The 21530-nt window shown below is 41.8% G+C and overlaps 1 protein-coding gene across 1 annotated transcript in view; it reads right to left on the bottom strand.

The window, feature by feature from the left end:
* The window catches only part of TMEM150C (transmembrane protein 150C), a 1481241-nt gene that overhangs the window by 1384574 nt on the left and 75137 nt on the right, over positions 1 to 21530 (bottom strand). The window contains exon 2 of the mRNA XM_044061193.1: positions 7704 to 7798. Within this exon, the coding sequence (XP_043917128.1) occupies positions 7704 to 7783 (80 nt within the window). The 5' untranslated portion in view covers positions 7784 to 7798. The remainder of the gene's footprint in view (positions 1 to 7703; positions 7799 to 21530) is intronic.

Genomic DNA, 21530 nt, shown 5'->3' with positions numbered 1-21530 from the left:
GGTTTACACTGGCCGGATGGTGTTTAGCATAGAGTAAAAATACAGAGAGAGAAGAGTGTCAAAGGAAATACAGTGCAAAGACACACATATAGAAACATCCAACAGTTTCACATACACTGTTATAATTAATGCAGGCTAACATTTATATAAGAATTGCAGTACAAAATACCGAAGAGACATAAAAATAAGAGAAACAAGCCTAATTCAGTTCCCAGACCCAGTACCGTGCATAGTGTATAGTCAATGGCAAAAAACTGTAGGCAGTAACCCTCAGTTATGAGACTGTAAAAGTTGTGAAAGAAAAACAGGCTAATTCCCTTGTTTTAGTAAAACACTAACTTAAAAGGCATTTAAACAGTGCTAATCGCAGAACAAAGTAAACGCTAATGTGAGTAAATGGTCGGCAGACCTACAGCTTGATGCCGCAGGTTAACATATCCTGATGGTTTTAAAAGCAAGGAAGTACATCTCCTAGCTAATCATCTACAAGTACAGACAAAATGTAAACCTCTACTCAGGGACACCTGAGGGTCTAGTAGCACATACTTTACCGGTTCCACGCTAATGCAACTGTAAAAAGTGCGCGAATGGTTTAAACCTCTGTTCTGGGAGGATACTAAGCCCGAGGGTCTAGTAGGAAGTTCTTTACTCGTTCCGCGAGTGCGCTAATGGTTTAAACCTCTGTTCTGGGAGGATACTAAGCCCGAGGGTCTAGTAGCAAGTTCTTTACTCGTTCCGCGCTAATGCAACAGTAATAAAAAAAAGCGCAAGCATGGTTTAAATCTCTAATTTGGGAAAATACTAAGCCCAAGGGTCTAGTAGCAAGATCTGTACCCGTACCGCACTAATACAACAGTAAAAAAGCGCTCAACTGTTTAAACAGACCTACCGAGTGTATGTAAGAGACACCAGTAAAAGCGACTACAGTTAGATATACTGCAAGATGCCCATATACCTTTAACCCTCAGAATACACACCACAGTTGAATTCCCTTACAAGCACATTAGTTATCTAAAACTATGTGCGGAACATCTCTATAACATGTACAGCAAAGACAAAATGGCAGATATCAAACTGTATTGTGTGAGCAATGCAATGGACTCCTATTCTATTCATTGTTATTGCAGAAAAACAAGTATTGAATTAACAAACATGCCAATATAACAGCAGAACACCATACATCCAATTTAAAAGCAGATAAACAAGTATTAAGCTGACATATTAATGCAATATAACAACAATAAACGTACTGCAAGCTCTACAGCCTGGGATAGAAACAAAGTAACTAAATTTATTATTATCAATTCTTAAATGGTACGGATATCACACACACACACACACACTTGAAAATTTAAGGTCCAAATACAATCAAAATTCTGAATTGAACTGGTTAATTTTACAAATATTTGAACACAGAGATAAATACGATATTTAAACTAGATAAGAAATTGTCTTCCAAATTATTGGAATTTGTGATAAATATCAATAATAATATAATGAAAAATAAATCATATTTGTCACAAATTTATAAAATTCTTAAGTTAGATTTCACATTTTTAGACAATTCCGACGAACTATTCCTCAAAAATTAATAAAGAAGACTTCTCTGAAGAACACAAGAGAATATCAAAATCTACATATAATATTACATCTTCAATATATTGGAACATGTTCACTTGGAACATTTACACCATTTTGTCATTCCTAACAAAATTACAGTTATGTACAAATCAAATAGAATTAAATTCTGGATATGTGATTCTGAAATAGCTGCCTGGACACACATGGTATATGAACATGAAGTCATCACCTCTTTTTAGAAAGACATGAAATAACTTTATTCAAGCTCTACAAACAGATATAATATTTCTAAACCTTTAGTTTAATGCTCTAATTCCTGTGAATTCCAATGTGCCTCTTTGGTCTATTCTTGCTATAGCCAGAAAAGTAATTACTAAAAATTGGAAAACTAAAAGTTACCCCTCTAGAGTTGAGTTATTAGTATGGCAAAACTTGTTTGCAGTAGTGAATTATATACTATAAAGAGGAGAACTTCTATTATACCATGACCCCCCCCATTAATATTCCAAAACGTGCACGCTGATTGGCCAGTGTGCACGTTGTAATTCGACTTATACTAATGGAAAAAGGTCCGGTCGCCCGGACTTTTTCCATTAGTATAAGTCTGTTTTAAAACACTGTCTCGCTATGTTAAAAGAGTTTAACATAGCGACACAGGTTTAAAAAATGCAACAGAGATCTCCGTTGCTTTTAAACTGTCTCGCTATGTTAAACTCCTTTAACATAGCGACACAGTGTGTAAAAAGCAATGGAGATCTTGCTTTCTCCGTTGCTCTTTTTTAAACCTGTCTCGCTATGTTAAATGGGTTTAACATAGCGAGACAGCTTTAAAATAAGCAACGGAGATCTCCGTTGCTTATTTTAAAGCTGTCTCGCTATGTTAAACCTATTTAACATAGCGAGACAGGTTTAAAAAAAAAAGCAATGGAGAAAGCAAGATCTCCGTTGCTTTTTACTGTTTCGCTATGTTAAATGGGTTTAACATAGCGAGACAGCTTTAAAATAAGCAACAGACATCTCCTGTCTCGCTATGTTAAACCCATTTAACATAGCGAAACAGTAAAAAGCAACGGAGATCTTGCTTTCTCCGTTGCTTTTGGCCACAGCTCTGATGTACTGGCGAGGCACGCGCAGTACATCAGAACTGCCATGATACCAGCCAGCTGCAGAAGGGCAGCAAAGAGGTATTATACAATGCCATTATTTAAGAAAAGTAATTATTTCTTTTCTTAAATAATGTCATAGATATAGCAATAACCCACTTCTGGGTGCGAGTAATGCAGGATTTACCCACGGTTGTCTTTGTTTGGTTCCTCGGGTCCAACCCACGCCAACCGTGGGTAAATACCCACACCCAGGCGTGGGTTATTGCTATAATATTACACACTCATATAAATCTTGGCTTAAACTTAAAGACTTGCTTGAAAAATATTATTTGTTGTTGATATGCATAACTTTGATGTACTGATCAGCTGTAGACCTATGTAAATAATTGTTTTATACCCGATTTATTGTTTTAAAAACAAATTAAAAAGAAAGAAAGAAAGAAAGAAAGAAAAGCCTCTTAATTATTAAAATTAATCAAAAAATGCTTACTACTTCCTTGATACTATACACTAGGCAAGCATATTTTTACCAGACAGCCAGAGAGATGTGGAAAGAGATGGGCAGAGTGGGATTATGATGTTTATATGGAAGGGTAAAAAAGGAGAGAGTAGCTAAGAAAAAAAACTTACAATGTGAGTGAATCTGGGTGGCCTGGGTCTACCAGACCTGAAGAAGCATTTTAAAAACACAGCTTAGGTCGATTTGACACAACTATTAAATTACTTTCTGAGACAGAAACAAATTACATTGGAGCAGGAGAGAATTGCAATAGAGGAAGGGACAACTGGGATTTGAATAATGCCAGGAAAAAGAAGCAGGACCACTATGCTCCAACTTATACTGAAAGGATAGTAATAGGTATGCTGGATTAAAGAGAAATCGAAGAGTTGAAGAAAGGGATGCTGCCAATAAATTTATTTTATTTATTTTATTTTACATTTGTTGGCTGGGCTAGTCTAGCTGGATACATGTCCATTTTCAGTAGAGGCCCAGGGAGATAAGCTCCAAGCATTAGTAAATTACAAAAAATTACAATAATTAAAAATGACTAAATTCAAATACAAAGAGATTAAAAATGTTTCGAGAGAATAAAATTGTTTCTATGAATAATAGCTCGCAGTCTAGGCAAGGTTTAAAATACAACATAAAAGTAAAAATTGTGTCTATGAATAATATATCACAGTCTATGCAAAGGTTAGAAATACAATCGAGTACAAGAACACTCAGAATTCTAAAGTAATGATTTGTAGGTCAGAGAAAGAGAAAGAGAGATAAGCAGAAGAAAGAAAAACACAAGGGCTAGAATAAAGTTAGATTCTATTGATTAAAGCTGTAGAGGGGACAAAGGCCAGAAGGAAGGGGTATAGAAAGAAGAGCATTAAGGGGGAAAAAGTAGGATTTAGTCAGGTTTATAACAGGGATAAAGCCAATGAATTTTCAGATGTTCTTTTAGATGTTTCTTGAAGAGTGGTGTGGATGAGAGAGATGCGAGTGTGCTAGGAAGCTTGTTCCAGATTTTTCCCACAAAGTTAGTAAAAAGCGAGTCCCCAGCTTTATTGTTAGATTTAATATTGGAGATTAATAGTTTATTTGCTGAGCGAAGTGTTGCAAGATTTCTATATGGGGAGATCAGGTTAGAGAGGATTGGGGTATTACTTGGCCGATAAAGAATATTATGTGAGATAACCAGTTGATTATACAGTAGATGGTTTTGTAGTTCTGACCATACGAGTTGTTTAAGGTTGTGACAGTGGTGGGTTCTGAACGGGGTGGCAGTGACAAATCTAGCTATGTTATTATAGCTAGTTTCAAGCTTGCTTAGATTGTGTTTTGATAGATTGATGTATATGGCAGAAGCATAGAATAGGGTAGAAGTTAGGTGAGTCTGGGCAATGGAGGTTCTAGCTAGTGGTGTGAGGAAGGGTTTGATTCTATACAGGGAGCCTAGTTTTTTATTGACAGTCTGTATAGTATTGTTGATATGATCATCGTAGCTGAGGTTATTATCTATGGTTATGCCCTGTAGACATGTGGTAGTGTCAGGGGAAATAGTAGTTCCATTGTTAGAGGTAATTGTGAAGTGGAACTCTGGTGACTTTTGGGTGGGAGCAAAAAGTAACAATTTTGTTTTTTTAGGGTTTAGGAGGAGGTAATGATGGGTGAACCAATTTTCAACAGTGTTAAATACTGTTTGAGTAAGGGTCTGAAGAGAGATTGATGACTTAGCAGTACAGATTAAAGTAGAATCATCGACGTATTGTATGCATGTGGCTTGAGGAACAACAGTATTTAGATCATTAATAAAAATGGAAAATAGAAGAGGGCCTAGGATAGAGCCTTGAGGGACTCCAATGTTTACGGTGAGAGGTGTGGAGAGATTATTGTCCCAGAGCACTGCTTGTTGTCTATTTTTTAGATAGGATGTAAACCAAAGTATTGCTTGTGGGTCAAGAGATTGAACTTTTTGCACATTGATTAGTAAGTCGTGGTTAACCATATCAAAGGCTTTTGATAGGTCAATGAATAGTGCAGAAGATAGAAAGTTATTATTTCGATTCTTGTTTATACAGTCAGTAAAAGATAGAAGGGTGGTAGTTGTACTATGAAAGGGCCTAAAGCCGTGCTGCCAGTTGGCAAGTAAATTATTGTGGAGCAGGTGTTGAAGTAGTTGATGGTGAATACATTTTTCCATTATTTTGGCCAATGGAGAGAGTAGCACAATTGGTAGGAAGTTGGAGATATCAGTGGATTTGCCTCCTTTATGTAAGGAGATTATATGGGAGACTTTCCATATGGACGGGATGTTATCTTCTATGATTGTTCGGTTTATAAGGAAGGATATGGGATATGCTATGACTTTGGAAGCTATCTGAAGGTATTCTGCTGGCAGGTGGTCGGCAGAAGGGGTGCAAGGTTTGAGTTTTTGAAGGAGTTTGCAGATAAAGGATGTTGGCACAGGTTGTATATAGAAGGAAGGCACTGAACTGTTTGTGTTTTGTAAAGTGCTGCGGGAAATGGGAGATATTGTCTTTGCAAGAGTTTGTATAGTTTCTGTGAAGTAATTATTAAAGGCATCCGCTATTTGCAAAGGGTTTATCAATAAGAAATAGGATTATAAAGCTAAAAGGGGTTGTCAAACAGCAGTGGTTGAGAAGAAAGGAGCTTATTGTCTGGAAGAAAATGACAGTGAGGAAAAGACTTGTGAGCTACAAGAAGCTAAGGAAAATTTTAATTTGAAACCAAGAGACTGTTCTGCATACCTGGGGTTGGCTAGGAAATTACAAAAAAAATCTAGGACAAGAGATAAGATGGCTGAGATTTGCAAGTCTATACTTGAAGTAAGATCAACTGGCAACTAAGAAAGGATTGTCAAGTAAGGCACATAATACTCTGGGATATAAAGGTGAAAAGTATCAGATAGGGTAAGGAGAGGAATGGAATAGAAAATTGAATATACAAGTGATGCCAGGAAATTACAGCAATTTGTGTCTCACGTTGAGATAAGTTACAAAGTCCAGAAGATTTAGAATATTTGCCTGAAAGTGCCTGCAGAGGGACTTTTATATATCTTATGGATGCAGAACATGGTTCCAGTTACTGAAGGGATATGCTAGAGATATGACTGATAAGAAAAGGGCGCCATTCAAAAGTTAGTGAAGAGAGAAGTAAATTGGGAGTTAGCACTGTTGCAGGAAGCAATAATGTTAGGCAGGATTGAGATAAAAGTGTCACATCAGAGAACTGCTAATATATTTGGTGGTAAAAATGGTCATCCCCAGGAAATGGAAAAACACTCCCCCATCCATTAAAAACGGAAACAGTGGATGGGGATAAATAAAAACTTGAGAGTTACAGGAACAGAAAAGTTGAGAGGTTTATAAGAACTGAATGGGGAAAAAAGCATTACAGGTTAGGTAGTAGCTAGGCTATACACCTCACACTTCCCCCTATTTATGAGAGTTATAATAAAAGGTAACAGTCATCTGATCACTTACCCCACACACTGTACATAGCTATTACATAACATTAGTAGTTCAACCAAATGGTTTGTTATAAGATTTGTTTTACTGTTGAATTAATATTGAATAAGATTCAATTAAAATAAAGAGCAAGAGAGAATAACAGAGGAAAAAAAACACTATTAGGCTAGTATTTTGTCAAGAGAATGAATATATGTAGAGGCAAGTACATTAAACAATGGGGACATGTCAAGTAGTGGTGGTTACATCAGAAAACAGATGGAGAGGAGAATGTGACCACTGTTAAGAAAATGAATTTAAATGTCAGTAAAGGATAAAAGTGATCTGTTATAATGCATAAAGCTGATGGTCAGCATCTTCAAAAATCGATTGCACTCCCCTAGTCTTGGGCTGAGTCTGGATGGTAGTTAAGAGCTAAACTTGGACTATTGATGTTAATAAAATATCTATGGGTCATCCACTAGGGGAAACTAAAGCACATCATGCGTGGAAACTGCACAAAGAATATACGGATCTTGTTTACAGTTGAATAAAGGTGTTAAACATGTTAAGGCATTCCAGTACCATATGTAACTGAAATTATTAGTGCTTTAGCTACACCCAGAGAATGCTGGAGGCTACTGAGTGTGGGGCCTACACTATGAGCATAAAATGGGGGAGTCCTAGAAAAATTCATGTCCACCAGGCTGGTGCCCTTGTGGAGTAGGGGCTACAGGAGCCCTTGGTGTATAGTTCCAGTTCACATAAAGCCAGTCCAGCTACTACATATAAACTAACCTATTTTGACTCATCTCCAAGATTACTAATTGAAGCTGCCTCATGTGCCTGCTTGGTCCACATTTTTAGAAGTACTTTTCAACATTTGAAAGGAATGACAAGTTGTATGATGAATGTATTGCTGTAATTTAAGGTCCACTGCAACAGTTTCACAGCAATTTCACCACAAAAATCACTGCATCAGTTAATTATTTTAATACAAAAGGAAAACAAGAACTTAGAAAAAGAAATTGAAATCTTAGAGTTTTGAATGCTTACACTATCCATAGTCCAACTCCAGTAAACACTGTAAAAACTAATGGTAACAGCATCCACACACTGCACTTCTTCCAGTCCATGATGATGACCAGCTTCTAAAAATAGAAACAAAAAGCTCAAATAAGCACAGCAGCAAGTACAATGAAAACCTTAACACAGAATGGTCAGAAAGTGGCCAATAGCCCTTTCAGGCAATTAAAAAGCCCTCAGTCTAAAAGCCATAAAAAAGTCCAGAGACAGAGAAAAAAAAAAGTTATGTACTCACCATAATGTTCCATATTTGTTGTCCATCTCGCCATTCATTCTTACAATGTAGGGTTTGGAGCCGATCCTTGGCGCCGACTCGGCCGAATGCACAGCTGAAAGACTCAAACTTGGCTCGTGGCAAGTAAGCATCCCATAATGCAGTGGTGTAACTCCCCAGATCTTGTCTGCTGCTACTACTAAAGAAATTGTAAAGAACCTGGACCTAAATCCCAGAAATATCCCCAATGGAATAGGAGAAACAAACTGAAGCAAGGAACTCCTGAAAGGAGTAAAACATCCACCAGGTCCACAAGGAATCCTTGGAAGGGGGAAGGAGGGAGGGTTCATAAGAATGAATGGCGAGATGGACAACAAACATGGAACGTTATGGTGTGCACATAACTTCTTTATGTTATGTTGTCCTCTCTCGCCTTCATTCTTACAATGATGGGACAGCATCCCTAGCACCTTTTCCCTGGGTGGCTCACAAGAGTACACCTTTAAGAACAGTACACCCAAAGGAGGCCCTGTCTCTGGAGGCCAAATCCACTTTGTAATACATGATAAACATATGAGGAATAGCCCAGGTAACTGCAGCACAAATATTATCCATAGGAATTCTGGCTTGAAAGGCAGAAGACGCAGCCAGTGCTCTAGTGGAATGAGCCTTAACCTTAAATGGTAAATCTCTGTTGTCTGAGGTATAGATGAAGGTAATGCAGTTTGAGAGCCAGTTGGATAGAGTAGTTTTTGAAACTGAGCTTCCCTTTTTTGCATCTGAAAAGGATACGAACCGGTCAGATTTTCTAAAATCTTTTGTCCTATGCAAATAGAATCTGAGTTGTCTGTGCACGTCCAGTTGATGTAATTTGTATTCTGCCTTGTTGCTGTGATTAGGAAAAAACTCTGGAAGCTCAATAGATTGATTTATGTTAGTTGAAGAAGAGACTTTAGGTAAAAAGGATGGATTAGTTTGTAAGGATATCCTATCCTTATGAAATATCAAATATGGCTGTTTGATAGCTTGCAACTCTGATACCCTTCTAGCAGATGTTATAGCAACCAGAAAAAATGGTCTTCCAAGAACGGAACTTGAAGTCTAAAGATGAAGAAGGTTCAAAAGGTGGTAAAGTTAGGCGAGATACAACAAAATTTAAATCCCAACGAGGAAGGGATACCTTAAAGGGAGGTCTTAATAAGGAGGCATCTTTCAAGAAGGCTCTACACAACCTGTGTGACATTAAGTTCAAAGTAGGATCACCAATGTGGAAATTTGAAATTGCAGTGAGTTGTACTCTGATGGTTGCTGCAGCTGATCCCTGTTGGAAGAGTTTCACCCAAGAATTCCAAAATAGAGTGAATAGGCGTAGAAAAAGGGTCAATGTTCCTGTTTTGTGCCCAGAGTGAAAACCTTTTCCATTTGCTAGAATACAGTTTTCTGGTGGAAGCTTTATGAGAGGACATCTAACTGTTGGAGTGTAATTTTGAAGCCTGACTAAATTGGGAAGTGAAGCAGCCAAGCTGTCAAGTTGAGGGTGTGGAGAGAAGTATGAAGCACACCTCACATATGTGTCAGCAGGTCTGTAACTGGGTCAGAGTCAAAGGCTTCTCCTGAAGATGAGGCCAAAGGAAGGGGAACCAAGCTTGATGAGGCCAGTAAGGAACAATGAGAATCATCCTGCTTCCCAAGGACTGTGCTTTCTGAATGACTCTGGGTATGAGAGAGGAAATGGAGGAAAGACTTACAGAAGTCCCGAGGGCCAATCGTGAACAAGTGTGTCTCTTGGTATCTCCCCCGGGGGGGGGGGGGGTTAGGGTAAAGTAGTTGCTGCACTTGGCATTCATGGGAGTGGCGAAAAGATCGCCGCAAGGCAGACCCCATGTTTGGAAAATCCTTTCCGCTATGTTCTGATTGAGAGACCACTCGGGAGGCATTAGATTTGCCCTGCTCAGCTTGTCTGCTATCACATTGGACTTCCCCGGAATGTGCGTTGCTATTAGAAAGTGCTGGGAAGAAACTGCCCATTGCCAAACTCTTAGGGCCTCGTGACAAAGGGAGTAAGATCTGGTTCCCCCCTGCTTGTTTATGTACCAAACCACAGACATATTGTCTGACTGTACTGCAATTGTCCCTAGGAGGGAGAGAGTCATGAAGTGCTTGCAACATAAGAAGCACTGCTTTCATCTCTAGGACATTTATATGCAAGTGAGCCTCGTGTTCTTCCATATACCTTGGACTGTTCTCCCTAGATAATGCCCCCCCCCACCCTATCTGGTAAGCATCAGTGGTCACTGTAGCGAAGGGTTGTTGTGGAACAAAGGGTCTCCCTATGGTCACATGGCTGGAGTGTATCCACCATCTTAAGTCGTTTTTGCATGATTCAATTATCCTGATCAGGTGAGACATAGGAAGCTCTTGAAGTGACCATTGGGAGAACAGCCATTGAAGGATCCTCATATGCATTCTGACAAGGGGAACTAGTGTTATTGCGGAAGCCATTATCCCTAATAATTTTAGAACCATCTTTGCTTTCACCTTGGTCTTGGGAAGATGATGAAGTATCTGTTGCCTGAGTGCTGAAACTCTGTCTGTTGGAAGACGTGCTGTCAGGGAAGCGGTGTCTAGATCTGCGCCTATAAATGTAATATGTTGACAGGACAACAAGGCAGATTTTTGAAAGTTGACTGTAATACCCAATTGAGCGCAAATTTCCAAAGTCACATCCCTGGCTTGTTGGAGTAGATGCTTGGTGGTGTCAGATAGGAGCCAGTCATCTAGACAGGGAAACATTCAGAATCCTAGACACCTCAGGTGAGCTGTGACTACTGCCATGCATTTGGTGAACACTCTGGGAGCTGTAGTGAGACCATAGGGCAGAGCTCGGAACCGATAAAGGCTGGCTCCCAGCCAGAAGCACAAGTACCTTCTCGATGCCCTTTCCATTTTTATGTGGTAGTAAGCATCTCGATGCCCTTTCCATTTTTATGTGGTAGTAAGCATCTTGAAGGTCTATCGAGCACATCCAATCGTCTTTCCCTAAAAAGGGAAGTATAGACTGCAGTGTTACCATTTGAAACTTTCGACTTCTTGAAGATTCGTTTAAATTGCTTTGGTCTAATATGTGTCTTTTTGGCACCAAAAAGAATCTTGAGTTAAGTTCCGTATCCTATTTGGTCTGCAGGGACTTCTTGGATGACTCTTTTGTGCAGAAACTTTTGAATTTCTATAGTTGCTTGCTCCCTTAGAGTGGGTGGAACATCTGGGATTGGTCTGATCTGTGGGACAGGGTTGGAAAAGGGAATGGAATATCCTCTGGATATTATTCTTAGCACCTACTTGTCTCTTGTGATAGTTTGCCAGGCTTCTGGGTACACAGATAAACATCCCCCCCGACTGCCTCCAGAGCAGAGCAGCTGATAGGGGCGTCCGTGAAAGGAATCATGGTTGCCCTGGTTCTGAGGGCCCCCTCTGCCTCTACAGTGGCATCTACCGTTGTTACCTCGCCCTCTGCCCCTGGGGAAGGATTCACCCCGTGCGTCCTGGAAAACTCTGGGATCTTCTGAACCACATTTTCCCACTCTTCTGACCTTTAGGATAAGGTCTTGAAGGTACAGAAAAACATACCCCAATGGCAGAGAGAGTTTTCCCTTCCTGCTCGCATCAGGTGAGAGTGTCTTTTACTTTGGGTTCAAAGAGTGAGGAACCATCAAAAGGGGCATTAGTAAAAGTAGACTTAAAAGGCTCCACAAAATTGTACAAGTGCATCCAGGAGAGTCTCCCAAGGGAAACTCCAGAACCCGCTGCCCTGCTCACTCCATCGGCTGTGTAGGAGATCAGCCTCATGGAGGAGTTGACAATGGAATTTAAGGTGGATAGCAGAGAGGAATCCTTCTCATTCACCCCCACTGCCAATGCACCTTGTAGAGCATCTCCTAGTTCTTTCAAGAGACCTTTCTGTAGCCTTGTGAAATGAGTGAGGTAGTTCAGCAATCAAAGAGTAAAGGTGGCTGATGAAAAGACATGCTTCCCGTATCTGTCCATCATTCGAGAGTCTTTGTTCAGAGGATGGACAGATGAGGATGTCTTTGAGAGTTCCTTCTTGGTGGCTGCTGCCACCACCATAGCATCTACAGGTACCCCCCTTAGTGAGGAAATCCTTTCTGAAGGAGCTGATAAGAATTTGTTTGGCCTCCGAGGGACTGGTTCCATTGCATCAGATGACTCCCACGCCTTTCGACTGACCAAGTTCATTAGCTCGTCAAAAGGAGGAGAAACCCAGGAGGCTGAAGGTTGAGATCCAAAAGCCTTCAGGTACACTGACTCCTCATCAGAAGGGGTGATGGCCTGCCAGCCGCCTCTCTGCTTCAGGATCTCTAGAATATCTGCGAATGAGATATCAAAGGATGACTATGGGGACCCTTCTGACTCCTCGAGGTCAGTGTCTGAAGTAACGGACTCACCTGGAGAGTCTACATGCTTCGTCTTGCAAGTTCTCTTCTGAGGGGGCTCCTCAGAAGGGTATTCTGGGGAGGCCTCGGAGGAGAGATGTTTGCCTGAGACCCTGGATCTCTGCTGTCCTGTGGAATGGGTGGTGCAGAGACAGTAGCCAGTGCCTTAGGGGGAACGAGTGCTGGTATCCTTATGTGGGGCTGTAGGGGTAGACAGCACATTCCTCATCAGCTCAAAGGTGGATCCTACCAGCTCCTAAAACTCCCTCGGCTCCAAGGAGACAGAGGAAGCCACCGGACCCAGCAAGATTGGACCAAAGGCCGATGTAGGAGCCGAGCTTAACCCAGGCCGACGCTCTAAGGGGTGGGCTCTGCACCGAAGATCGGGGCCAAGAATCCCCCTTGGGGCCGATCTCCGGAAGGCGCCGAGAGAGTCGGAGCAGAAGTCGACTCCGTGAACACTGAAGGGGTTCTTGGAATCGACGGATCAACAGTAAGTCGTGCCAAGCAGTTGGGCTCCGAAGGTCTAGCTTTGCTTCAAGGAGGAACAACAGTGGGTGCAAAAGGCTCTGGGACAAAATGGGTTGGAGCCGAAAATAATTTGGTTAGCGCCGGCGACTTCAAGAGTATGCACACCACCCGTTCCATGTCATCATCAGATAAGCTCCTGGTGGACCTGGAGGATAGGGACAGAGAACGAGACCTGTGCAAAATGGGAGATCTCAGTGTAGGGGAAACCGATGAAATCTCCATAGACCGGCTCCGAGAAGAGGTATCTTGCAGCTCTGAAGACTTTGGAACCGAAGAACTAGGCTTGTCAATCAAAATAACCTCTGACGGCTCCACAGACTGTGGAACCGAGGAGGTAGTAACCTTAGAAATTTTAGGTAACTTGACTGGAGGCTCCGAATGAGCTGATGTAGCAGGTGATTGTCTCTTTTGAGGTTTGTCCTTTTTTGAAGATGGAGGAGAAGAAGAGGAAGAATAACTGTGGATAGCTTTCTCAAAAGCTGGCTTTAAGAGCCCCTTACAGATCAATTTGTTTCTCCTTTCTTGTAAAACCCTGGCACTGAAGGAATGACAGAATGCGCAATCCTCTTGCAAATGAATAGCTCCAAGGCAATAAGCACATATAACATGACCATCAGTGACAGACCTCTTTTGTGAGCACTTCTGGCATTTTTTGAAGCCCGAAGGCTTATGTTCCCTCTCCTTTGGGTCTTTGGACATGATTATGACAAAAGACTTCAGAAATATAAAGAACTCAGAAATAAAATTTAAAAAAATCATCCATTATGAGAAAATAAACTTCTATACCAATCCTCCCTCTACTCTTAAATCAGACACACAGAAATTCTGGAGCTCTATTAAACAGACTCTTCATCCAGGAAACCCATGTCCCAATGCAACACCTGAAGACATAGCCAAAAATTTTAACAATCATTTTATAAACTCAATAACCTCCATAATAAATCCCCCCCCCCCCCAGGAACAACACTAGCATCCCCACAAACTCTATACCTCTTCCAAACCCTCCTAACTCCTTCACGCTAAAATCAGTATCAACTAACTATGTAAAGTCATTACTCTCTAAACTTAAACCTTGCTCCCCATCTGTTGACAAGCTACCCTCTTACTTCCTGCAGATTGCCTCTGAACCTCTTGCCTATCCTGTATCCATCTTAATCAACCGATCCATTTCTGAATCCTATGTCCCCACTGTATGGAAGAAGTTCTTTACTCTACCCATTCACAAAGGGGGCAAACTCCTCAGACATATCCAACTTCAGACCAATTGCCATACTCTCTCCACTCTCAAAAATCCTAGAGAAATGCATTCACAAGCAGGTAATGCATTACCTTCACCAGGAAAACCTTCTCACACCCACACAGCATGGTTTCCGTCCCAAGCATAGTACAACTACTGCACTCATATCATTCATCAACATAGTCTCCCCTAGCTCGTGATAAAAATAAACTTGTCTCATGCTTATTCCTTGACCTTTCTAAAGTCTTTGACACTGTCTCTCACCCACTCCTTCTAGATAAACTCACTAACTTACATTTCTCTCCCCCTACTATCTCCTGGTTCTCCAGCTATCTCTCTACCTGCCAGCAATCAGTTAAATGGCTCTCTGCACTATCCTCCCCACTCACTGTACAAATGGGGAGTCCCCCAAGTGTTCATAGTTGGACCACTACTCTAATATTTTCATCAACTTGCTCTACTCCTCTTGTCCCCAGTCATCTCTTGTGCAATATGCTGATGACTCATCTGTTAAAACCATTGCTGACAACCCAAATGACCTCCACTCAACTACCCAGGCATCCTTCTACACCATTGAGACTTGGCTTAGTGATAATAAACTAATACTTAATCCTAAAAAAACTAAGCTCCTACTCTTCCTCCCTAAAAACATCACCACATTCAAAAGTACATTTACCATCTTATCCTGCAACAACACCATCATCTCAGCTGAATCTAGTACTAAATTGCTAGGTGTTACAATAGATGATCAGCTTAAGTTTGATCTCCATATTACTAACTCGGTAAAAAGAACTCATCAGAAACTTGGACACCTTTTACGTAGAAAGAAATACTTAACTAACACTGCCCAAATAACTTTCTCCCAGGCTTCATTACTCCCAACACTCCTGTACAGCTGCCACATATTCGCAAACCTAAATTCTACACTTATTTCCAAGCTTGAATCTATCTATAATAAGATCGCCAGATTTGCAGCTAACCAAACCTACTCCACTGCTTAGCACTACAGCAGCTAGAATGGCTAGAATTCACTCAGCTGCTCCAACTATACCAACTACAAATCATCCGCTCTATCCTCTATCTGCTCTCCTTCTGCCCCAGCTTCTCCACTATCATATCCAAATATTCTCCTGCTAGGATGCTACTCAGCTCAAATCAATAATTATTAGACATCTACAAACCCAAAACCAAAAATAGGCTGCCTTCTCTATAACTATAACACAGCTACATCCTGGAACCAACTCTCCTTGGAAATAAAATCCCTCCAGCATAGCAAAAGTTTCAAATTAGCCACAAGGAAATACCTAAAAACAAAGTGGACTTTCCACTCTAGGCAACCACCCTGAAACCACCATCTTTTCACCTATTTCACCACCTCACTCAATGTATCTCTAACAGTATTCCCCTGCCTCTTCCTACCTCTTCCCTTCCTCTATCTCCAACCACTCTTAATTCTTACAGTCTCAAAACACCTACCTGTCTAGTCTGTCTCCTATACTCCACCTCCCCTACATCTCCTACTAGCCATTCTTACTTTCCTTTCTTGTTTCCTAACTCCTATACAACTAGATCCTACCCACTTTAAATAAGCATCTGCCAAACTATTAACTCATTTTTGCTCTAAGCAGCTTAAATATTGTAACTAGTCACATTTTCTTCTGCTAATTGTTTAAAACCTTGTTTGTAGCAACTCACATACTTGTCTGCCAGTTGTTAATACTCTGTATAATTGAATTGCCTGAGGAGCTCTCCATGTATTTGCTTGTAAGACACTATAGCTGATTGTTACTACTATGTCACTAAAATTTAATAAATTGTTTTCTAGTCCTGAGGAGCTTTTCTCCCCAGGTTTCTGCTGAAAATGAGCCAAAAGCTCAGCCAGACTAACCCGGTTAACAAATGTAAAAATAAATAAACAAATAAATAAATAAGACCACAATATAACAAGAAAAAATTCTAATTACTAAAACTACTAATATACAGCTTAACTACTGGAAAACACTGAAGAGACAGATAGACAAGGGAAGATGATAGGGCCTCTAACTAAAACGGCCCTAAATCCCAGAAAATACCACACCAACTACAAGCCCTCTAACTAAAACAGGCGAAGAGCTCTCCAACTTAAATGAGCTACTATTAAGCTATACAACAAGACACAACAACCACTACAAGGGATACAGCAAGGCCTACGAAAACAATGGCCAAAGGCAGCATCAAAGGGAATAACTATAAAAATCTAGATATACTAGTTCAAAGGCTAACTATGCAACTACAATACAAGAAGAAAACATCCATTATAATAAAGAAAGAGATTAAAGGTAATAAGCAGAAAATGGCCAAGAAGAAGTTACACCACTGCATTATGGGATACCTAGTTGCCACAAGCCAAGTTTGAGTCTTTCAGCTGTGTATTCAGCCGAGTCAGAGACAAGGATCGGCTACAAACCCATCATTGTGAGAATGAAGGAGAGATAGGACAACATAATATCAATTAATTAAGTATATTTCAGTCAAACTGTTGCAGTTCAGCTATATTACAATGCAACCACTTTCACCACAGATGAAAAGGACTAAAATCATTGTATGCTGTAACCAAACCAATGGCGCCCACGTTACAATGACAGCTGTAACAAAAGTGTAAGGAATAAACCAAGATAAATGTTTGCAAGAATACATAAATCAAGAAAAAAAGTATTTGCTTCCCCACAAATGGCCAAAGTCATACATTTCAAATTGTTGCTGTTATACATGTGCACAAGCATGTCTCCTCATTTCTACCTCCAAAAATAAGCCATCATCTGTGTACCTCTCAAGACAGACTAGACAAAGCTGGAAAAACAAACAAAAAAAGAAGTTATGTTCTTACCATAACATTCCATGTTTGTTGTCCTTTATCCCACCTTCCTTCTTTCTGGTTGGGTTCGGAGATGATCTCGGCTCTGACTCGGCCACTTCAAAAGCTCGAAGAGTCCTTACTGGCTCGAGGCTAACCCCTTATCCCAGCATGCAAAGCAGTAGCTACCCAGATCTCATTTGTGAGAACTAACCACTAGGTAGGAAAATAATGAATTACCCAATAAAAGAGGTAACTAAACAAAAAAGGCTCCTTGTACCGACAAGAGGAAAACCATGGTGACAAGGAGAATACCAAAGGCTGAAAAGCAAAGGAAACTCAGCCAGATCAGCCAAAAGGGAAATTCCTCTCAATCATCCAGAATGGGGGAAGGAGGGAGGGGCACAAGAAGGAAGGCAAAATAAAGGACAACAAACCTGGAATGTTATGGTAAGAACATAAATTCTTTATGTTATGTTGTCCATCTCGCCTTCCTTCTTTCTGGTTGGGACAGCATCCCTAGCACCTAAATCCTGGGTGCTGGGAACTATGTAACCAAAGGATGCCCTGTTCCGAGAGGCCATGTCTACTTTGTAATGAGTAATTAAGGTATGGGGAGTAGCCCATGTTGCTGCCGCACAAATAGTATCTAAAGGAAGCTTAGCTTGAAAGGCTATGGAGGTAGCCAAGGACCTAGTGGAATGCCCCCTCACTTTTCCTGGGACTGATACATTTAGAGACTCAAACATAAGTAATAGCATTGCATAGTCATTTTGAAAGGGTCACTTTGGAAACTGATGATCCTTGCTTGCTCTGAGAAAATGATACAAACCGCTGATCTGATTTTCTAATGTCCTTGGTCCTTTGAAGATAAAATCGTAATTGCCTGTGGACATCCAATTGATGTAATCTGTACTCTGCCTTGTTGCCATAATTTGGAAAGAAAACAGGAAGTTCAATTGATAGTCTGAGCAGACTTTTGGTAAAAAGGAAGGATTAGTTCTAAGAGATGCTCTCCTTGTGAAAGATCATATAAGGCGGGCGAATGGAAAGTGCCTGTAAATCGGAGACCCGCCTAGATGATGTTACTGCAATCAGGAAGAGGTTCTTCCATGGTAAGAACTTCAGAGGACAAGAAGCAGCTGGTTCAAAGGGAGGAAGGATCAGAACAGCTAGTACTAAGTTTAAATCCCAAGGATGGAGAGGTTCTCAGGTAGGAGGCCTTAACAGTGTAGCACCTTTCAAAAAGGCCTTGCATAACTTATGGGACATAACATTAGAACCTAGAAAACCCACATGAAAATTAGAAATAGCAGCCATTTGAACATGAATCTTAGCAGCCGCTGCTCCTTTCTCGAAGGTTTCTGCCAGGAAGTCCAAGATTTTTGCAACTGGAGCTGTAAAGGTATCAATGTCAGTTTACTCGGCCCAGAAGGAGAACCTCTTCCATTTACTAGCGTAAAGCTTCCTAGTAGTTGGTTTATGGGAAGAGACTAAAATATGTTGAACCATAAGTGAGATATCAGGGAGCCTGGCTAGTGGAGACACCAAGCTGTCAGCTTGAGAATTTGAATGGAAGGATGAAGAGCGCCCGAATGATGTGTCAGGAGGTCTGGAACCGGGTCCAGAATCCAAGGCTCCTCCCTCCCTCAGGTAATGCGAAAGGAACGGGAACCATATCTGACAAGGTGAGTACAGAGCAATGAGGATTAGCTTGCAACTTAGCAACTTTCCTTTAATTCTAAAAGGTATTCAGAAAACAAAGGGAGGAAAGCATAAAGAATCCCGGGGGGGGGCATCACTGGGTGACTGTCCCGGAGGGGGAACTAGGGCAAAACAGCTGCTGCATTTGTTGTTTAGGTGAGAGGCAAAGAGATCACAGCATGGCTGGCCCCATCTGTGGAAGATGATATCCGCTACATCTTGTTTTCGGAGACCACTTGTGGGGCATGAGAATTGCCCTGCTGAGCTTGTCCGCTATCATGTTGGACTTCCCCAGAATGTGCATTGCAACCAGAAAACGCTGAGAGGAGATCGCCCATTGTCATACTCTAAGGGCCTCCCGACATAAGGGGTAAGATTTGGTTCCGCCCTGTTTGTTGCTGTACCACACTACTGACATTTTGTTCATCTGAATTGCTATATATCCAAAAGGGAGAGAGTCGTGAAGTGCTTGCAATGCTAGTAACACCGCTCTCATCTCCAGGACATTGTTGTGCAAATGGTACTTGTGAGGTTTCCAAGTTCCTTGGACTGTCTGTCCCAGATAATGCCCCTCCCACCCTATCTGGAAAGCATCCATGGTCACTGTGGCTACCGGATGAGGGGCTACAAAAGGTCTGCCAAGAGTGACTAGGGGAGAGTGGAGCCACCACTGTAGGTCTTTCTTGCGAGCATCCATGATTAAGATCATGTGTGATCATTGGCAAGTCCTGATAAGACCACTGAGTGAAGAGGAGCCACTGCAGAATCCTCATCCGATAACAGGCTAACGCGATTAAACCCAAATCCTTCAGGACAAAATCAAGCCTGAACCTTTGATTTTGACAAAAGGAGAGAAACCTGACCTCGAATGGCAAGCACCCTTTCTTGTGGGAGCTTGGTTATCATGTCTCTTGTATTTAGCTGAAAGCCTATGAAAGTAATACACTGAGGGCAACAAGGCAGATTTTTCGTAATTTATTGTGATTTCTAGACGTGCACAAGTGTGAATCGTGTGGTTCCTGGCCTTTAGGAGATTATGCTCAGTGGTGGCAGTGAGGAGCCAGTCATCTAGATAAGGAAACACCTGGAATTCCAAATGTCTCAGGTGAGCCATGACTACTGCCATGCATTTGGTGAACACCCTGGGGGCTGTGGCGAGACCAAAGGGAAGAGCTCTGAACTGATAACTGGATTCCAGCCAGAAGCGTAAATGTCTCCTGGACTGCCTTTCCATTTTTTTATTGTAGTATGCATCCTGGAGATCGATAGAGAACATCCAATCGTCCTGACTCAAAAAGGGTAGAATGGACTGCAGTGTCACCATCCGGAACTCGGTCTTCTTTACTGACCTGTTTAATTTGCTGATATCCAAGATAGTTCTCCAGTTCCCTGTCTTCTTTGGAAATAAAAAGAACCTTAAGTAAGTTTTGGATTCTATCTGGTCTGCGGGGACTTCATGAATGGCTCTTTTTTTGTAGCAAAGTTTTTACTTCTATGGCTGCTTGATCCCGAAGATTGAGTGGAACATCTGGGATTGATGACTTTTGATTTCTTGGGGGTGCGTGGGACAAGGGAATTTTGTAACCCCTGGATATTATGCACTGTACCCATTCGTCTTCTGTTATATCTTGCCAGGCTCTTGGGTACAGTGAAATTCTGCCCCCAACTGCCTCCAGAAGTGAGCAGCCAGGCAATCCCTCAGGGATTCTGAAAGGGTCTGGCAGAGAACGTATCCCTGTCACCCTGTTGTGGACCCCCCCCTCCCGCAGCGAGGTCGGCATCTCCCGTTATTATTTCTCCCTCTGCCTCTGGAGGAATTATCTCAAGGAGTGTCTGGCAAAGCTCCATGGGATTTACGGAACCATATTTTGCCACTCTTTTGGCCTTTGGGATAAGGCCGGGATGGAGTGGAAAAGTGGACTCCTACAGCAGGGAGAGTTTTGCCATCTCGTTCACTCCTGGTAAGAGTCTCTTGAAGGGGGCGTTCGTAAAAGGAGGACTTGAAGGGCTCCGCAAATTGACAAAGGCACATCCAGGAATGTCTGCGAAGAGCCACTCCTGTGCCTGCAGCCCTACTCGCTCCATCTGCTACATAAGAAATCAAGCGCATGGAGGAGTTGACAATGGAGGTTAGGGTCCCTAGCAGGTTAGCCGACTTGGAAGCTGCTCCCTCAGCTGAAGGATCCTGGAGGGAATCTCCCAGCTCTTTAAGGAGATCCCTCTGAATCCTTGTAAGATGCGTCAAATAGTTCCGCAACCGAAGAGTAAAGGCTGCTGAAGAGAAAATACGCTTCCCATAGCTATCCATGGCTTTAGACTCCTTGTTTGGCAAATGGATAGTAGAGGAAGTCTCCGCAAGTTCCTTCTTGGTGGCTGCTGCCACCACCATAACATCAACTGGCATGCCTTTGGAGACAAAGGTCTTGTCATCTGGGGATGTCATGAATTTGTTTGGCCTTCTCAGAACGGGCTCCATGGTCTCTGGAGCACTCCACGCCTTTTGACTCACTACAGGCAAAAGTGGGTCGAAAGGCGGAGACACCCAGGAGGTGGAAGGTCGGGAACCAAATGCGTCCAGGCACACTGACTCGTCCTCAGAAGGGGAAAGGTACTTCCAGTTTCCCCTCTGCCTAAGGATCTCCAGAATGTCTGAGAATGACATCTTCAGAGGGGGACCGTGGGGACCCTTCAGAGTCATCCACGTCCATGTCAAAGGTGACTGACTCAGGGGAGTCAAAATGTTTCCTCTTACATTTTTTTCTTCCTGAGAACCTCCTCTGAGGCATGTTCAGGAGAGGTCTCGGAAGAAGAGGGGTCACCCTATGGG

This window comes from Protopterus annectens, chromosome 2.part0, assembly GCF_019279795.1.
Source record: "Protopterus annectens isolate FY-2018-M chromosome 2.part0, PAN1.0, whole genome shotgun sequence".
Classification (NCBI taxonomy): Eukaryota; Metazoa; Chordata; order Ceratodontiformes; family Protopteridae; genus Protopterus; species Protopterus annectens.
This window is presented reverse-complemented; position numbering and strand designations above follow the sequence as displayed.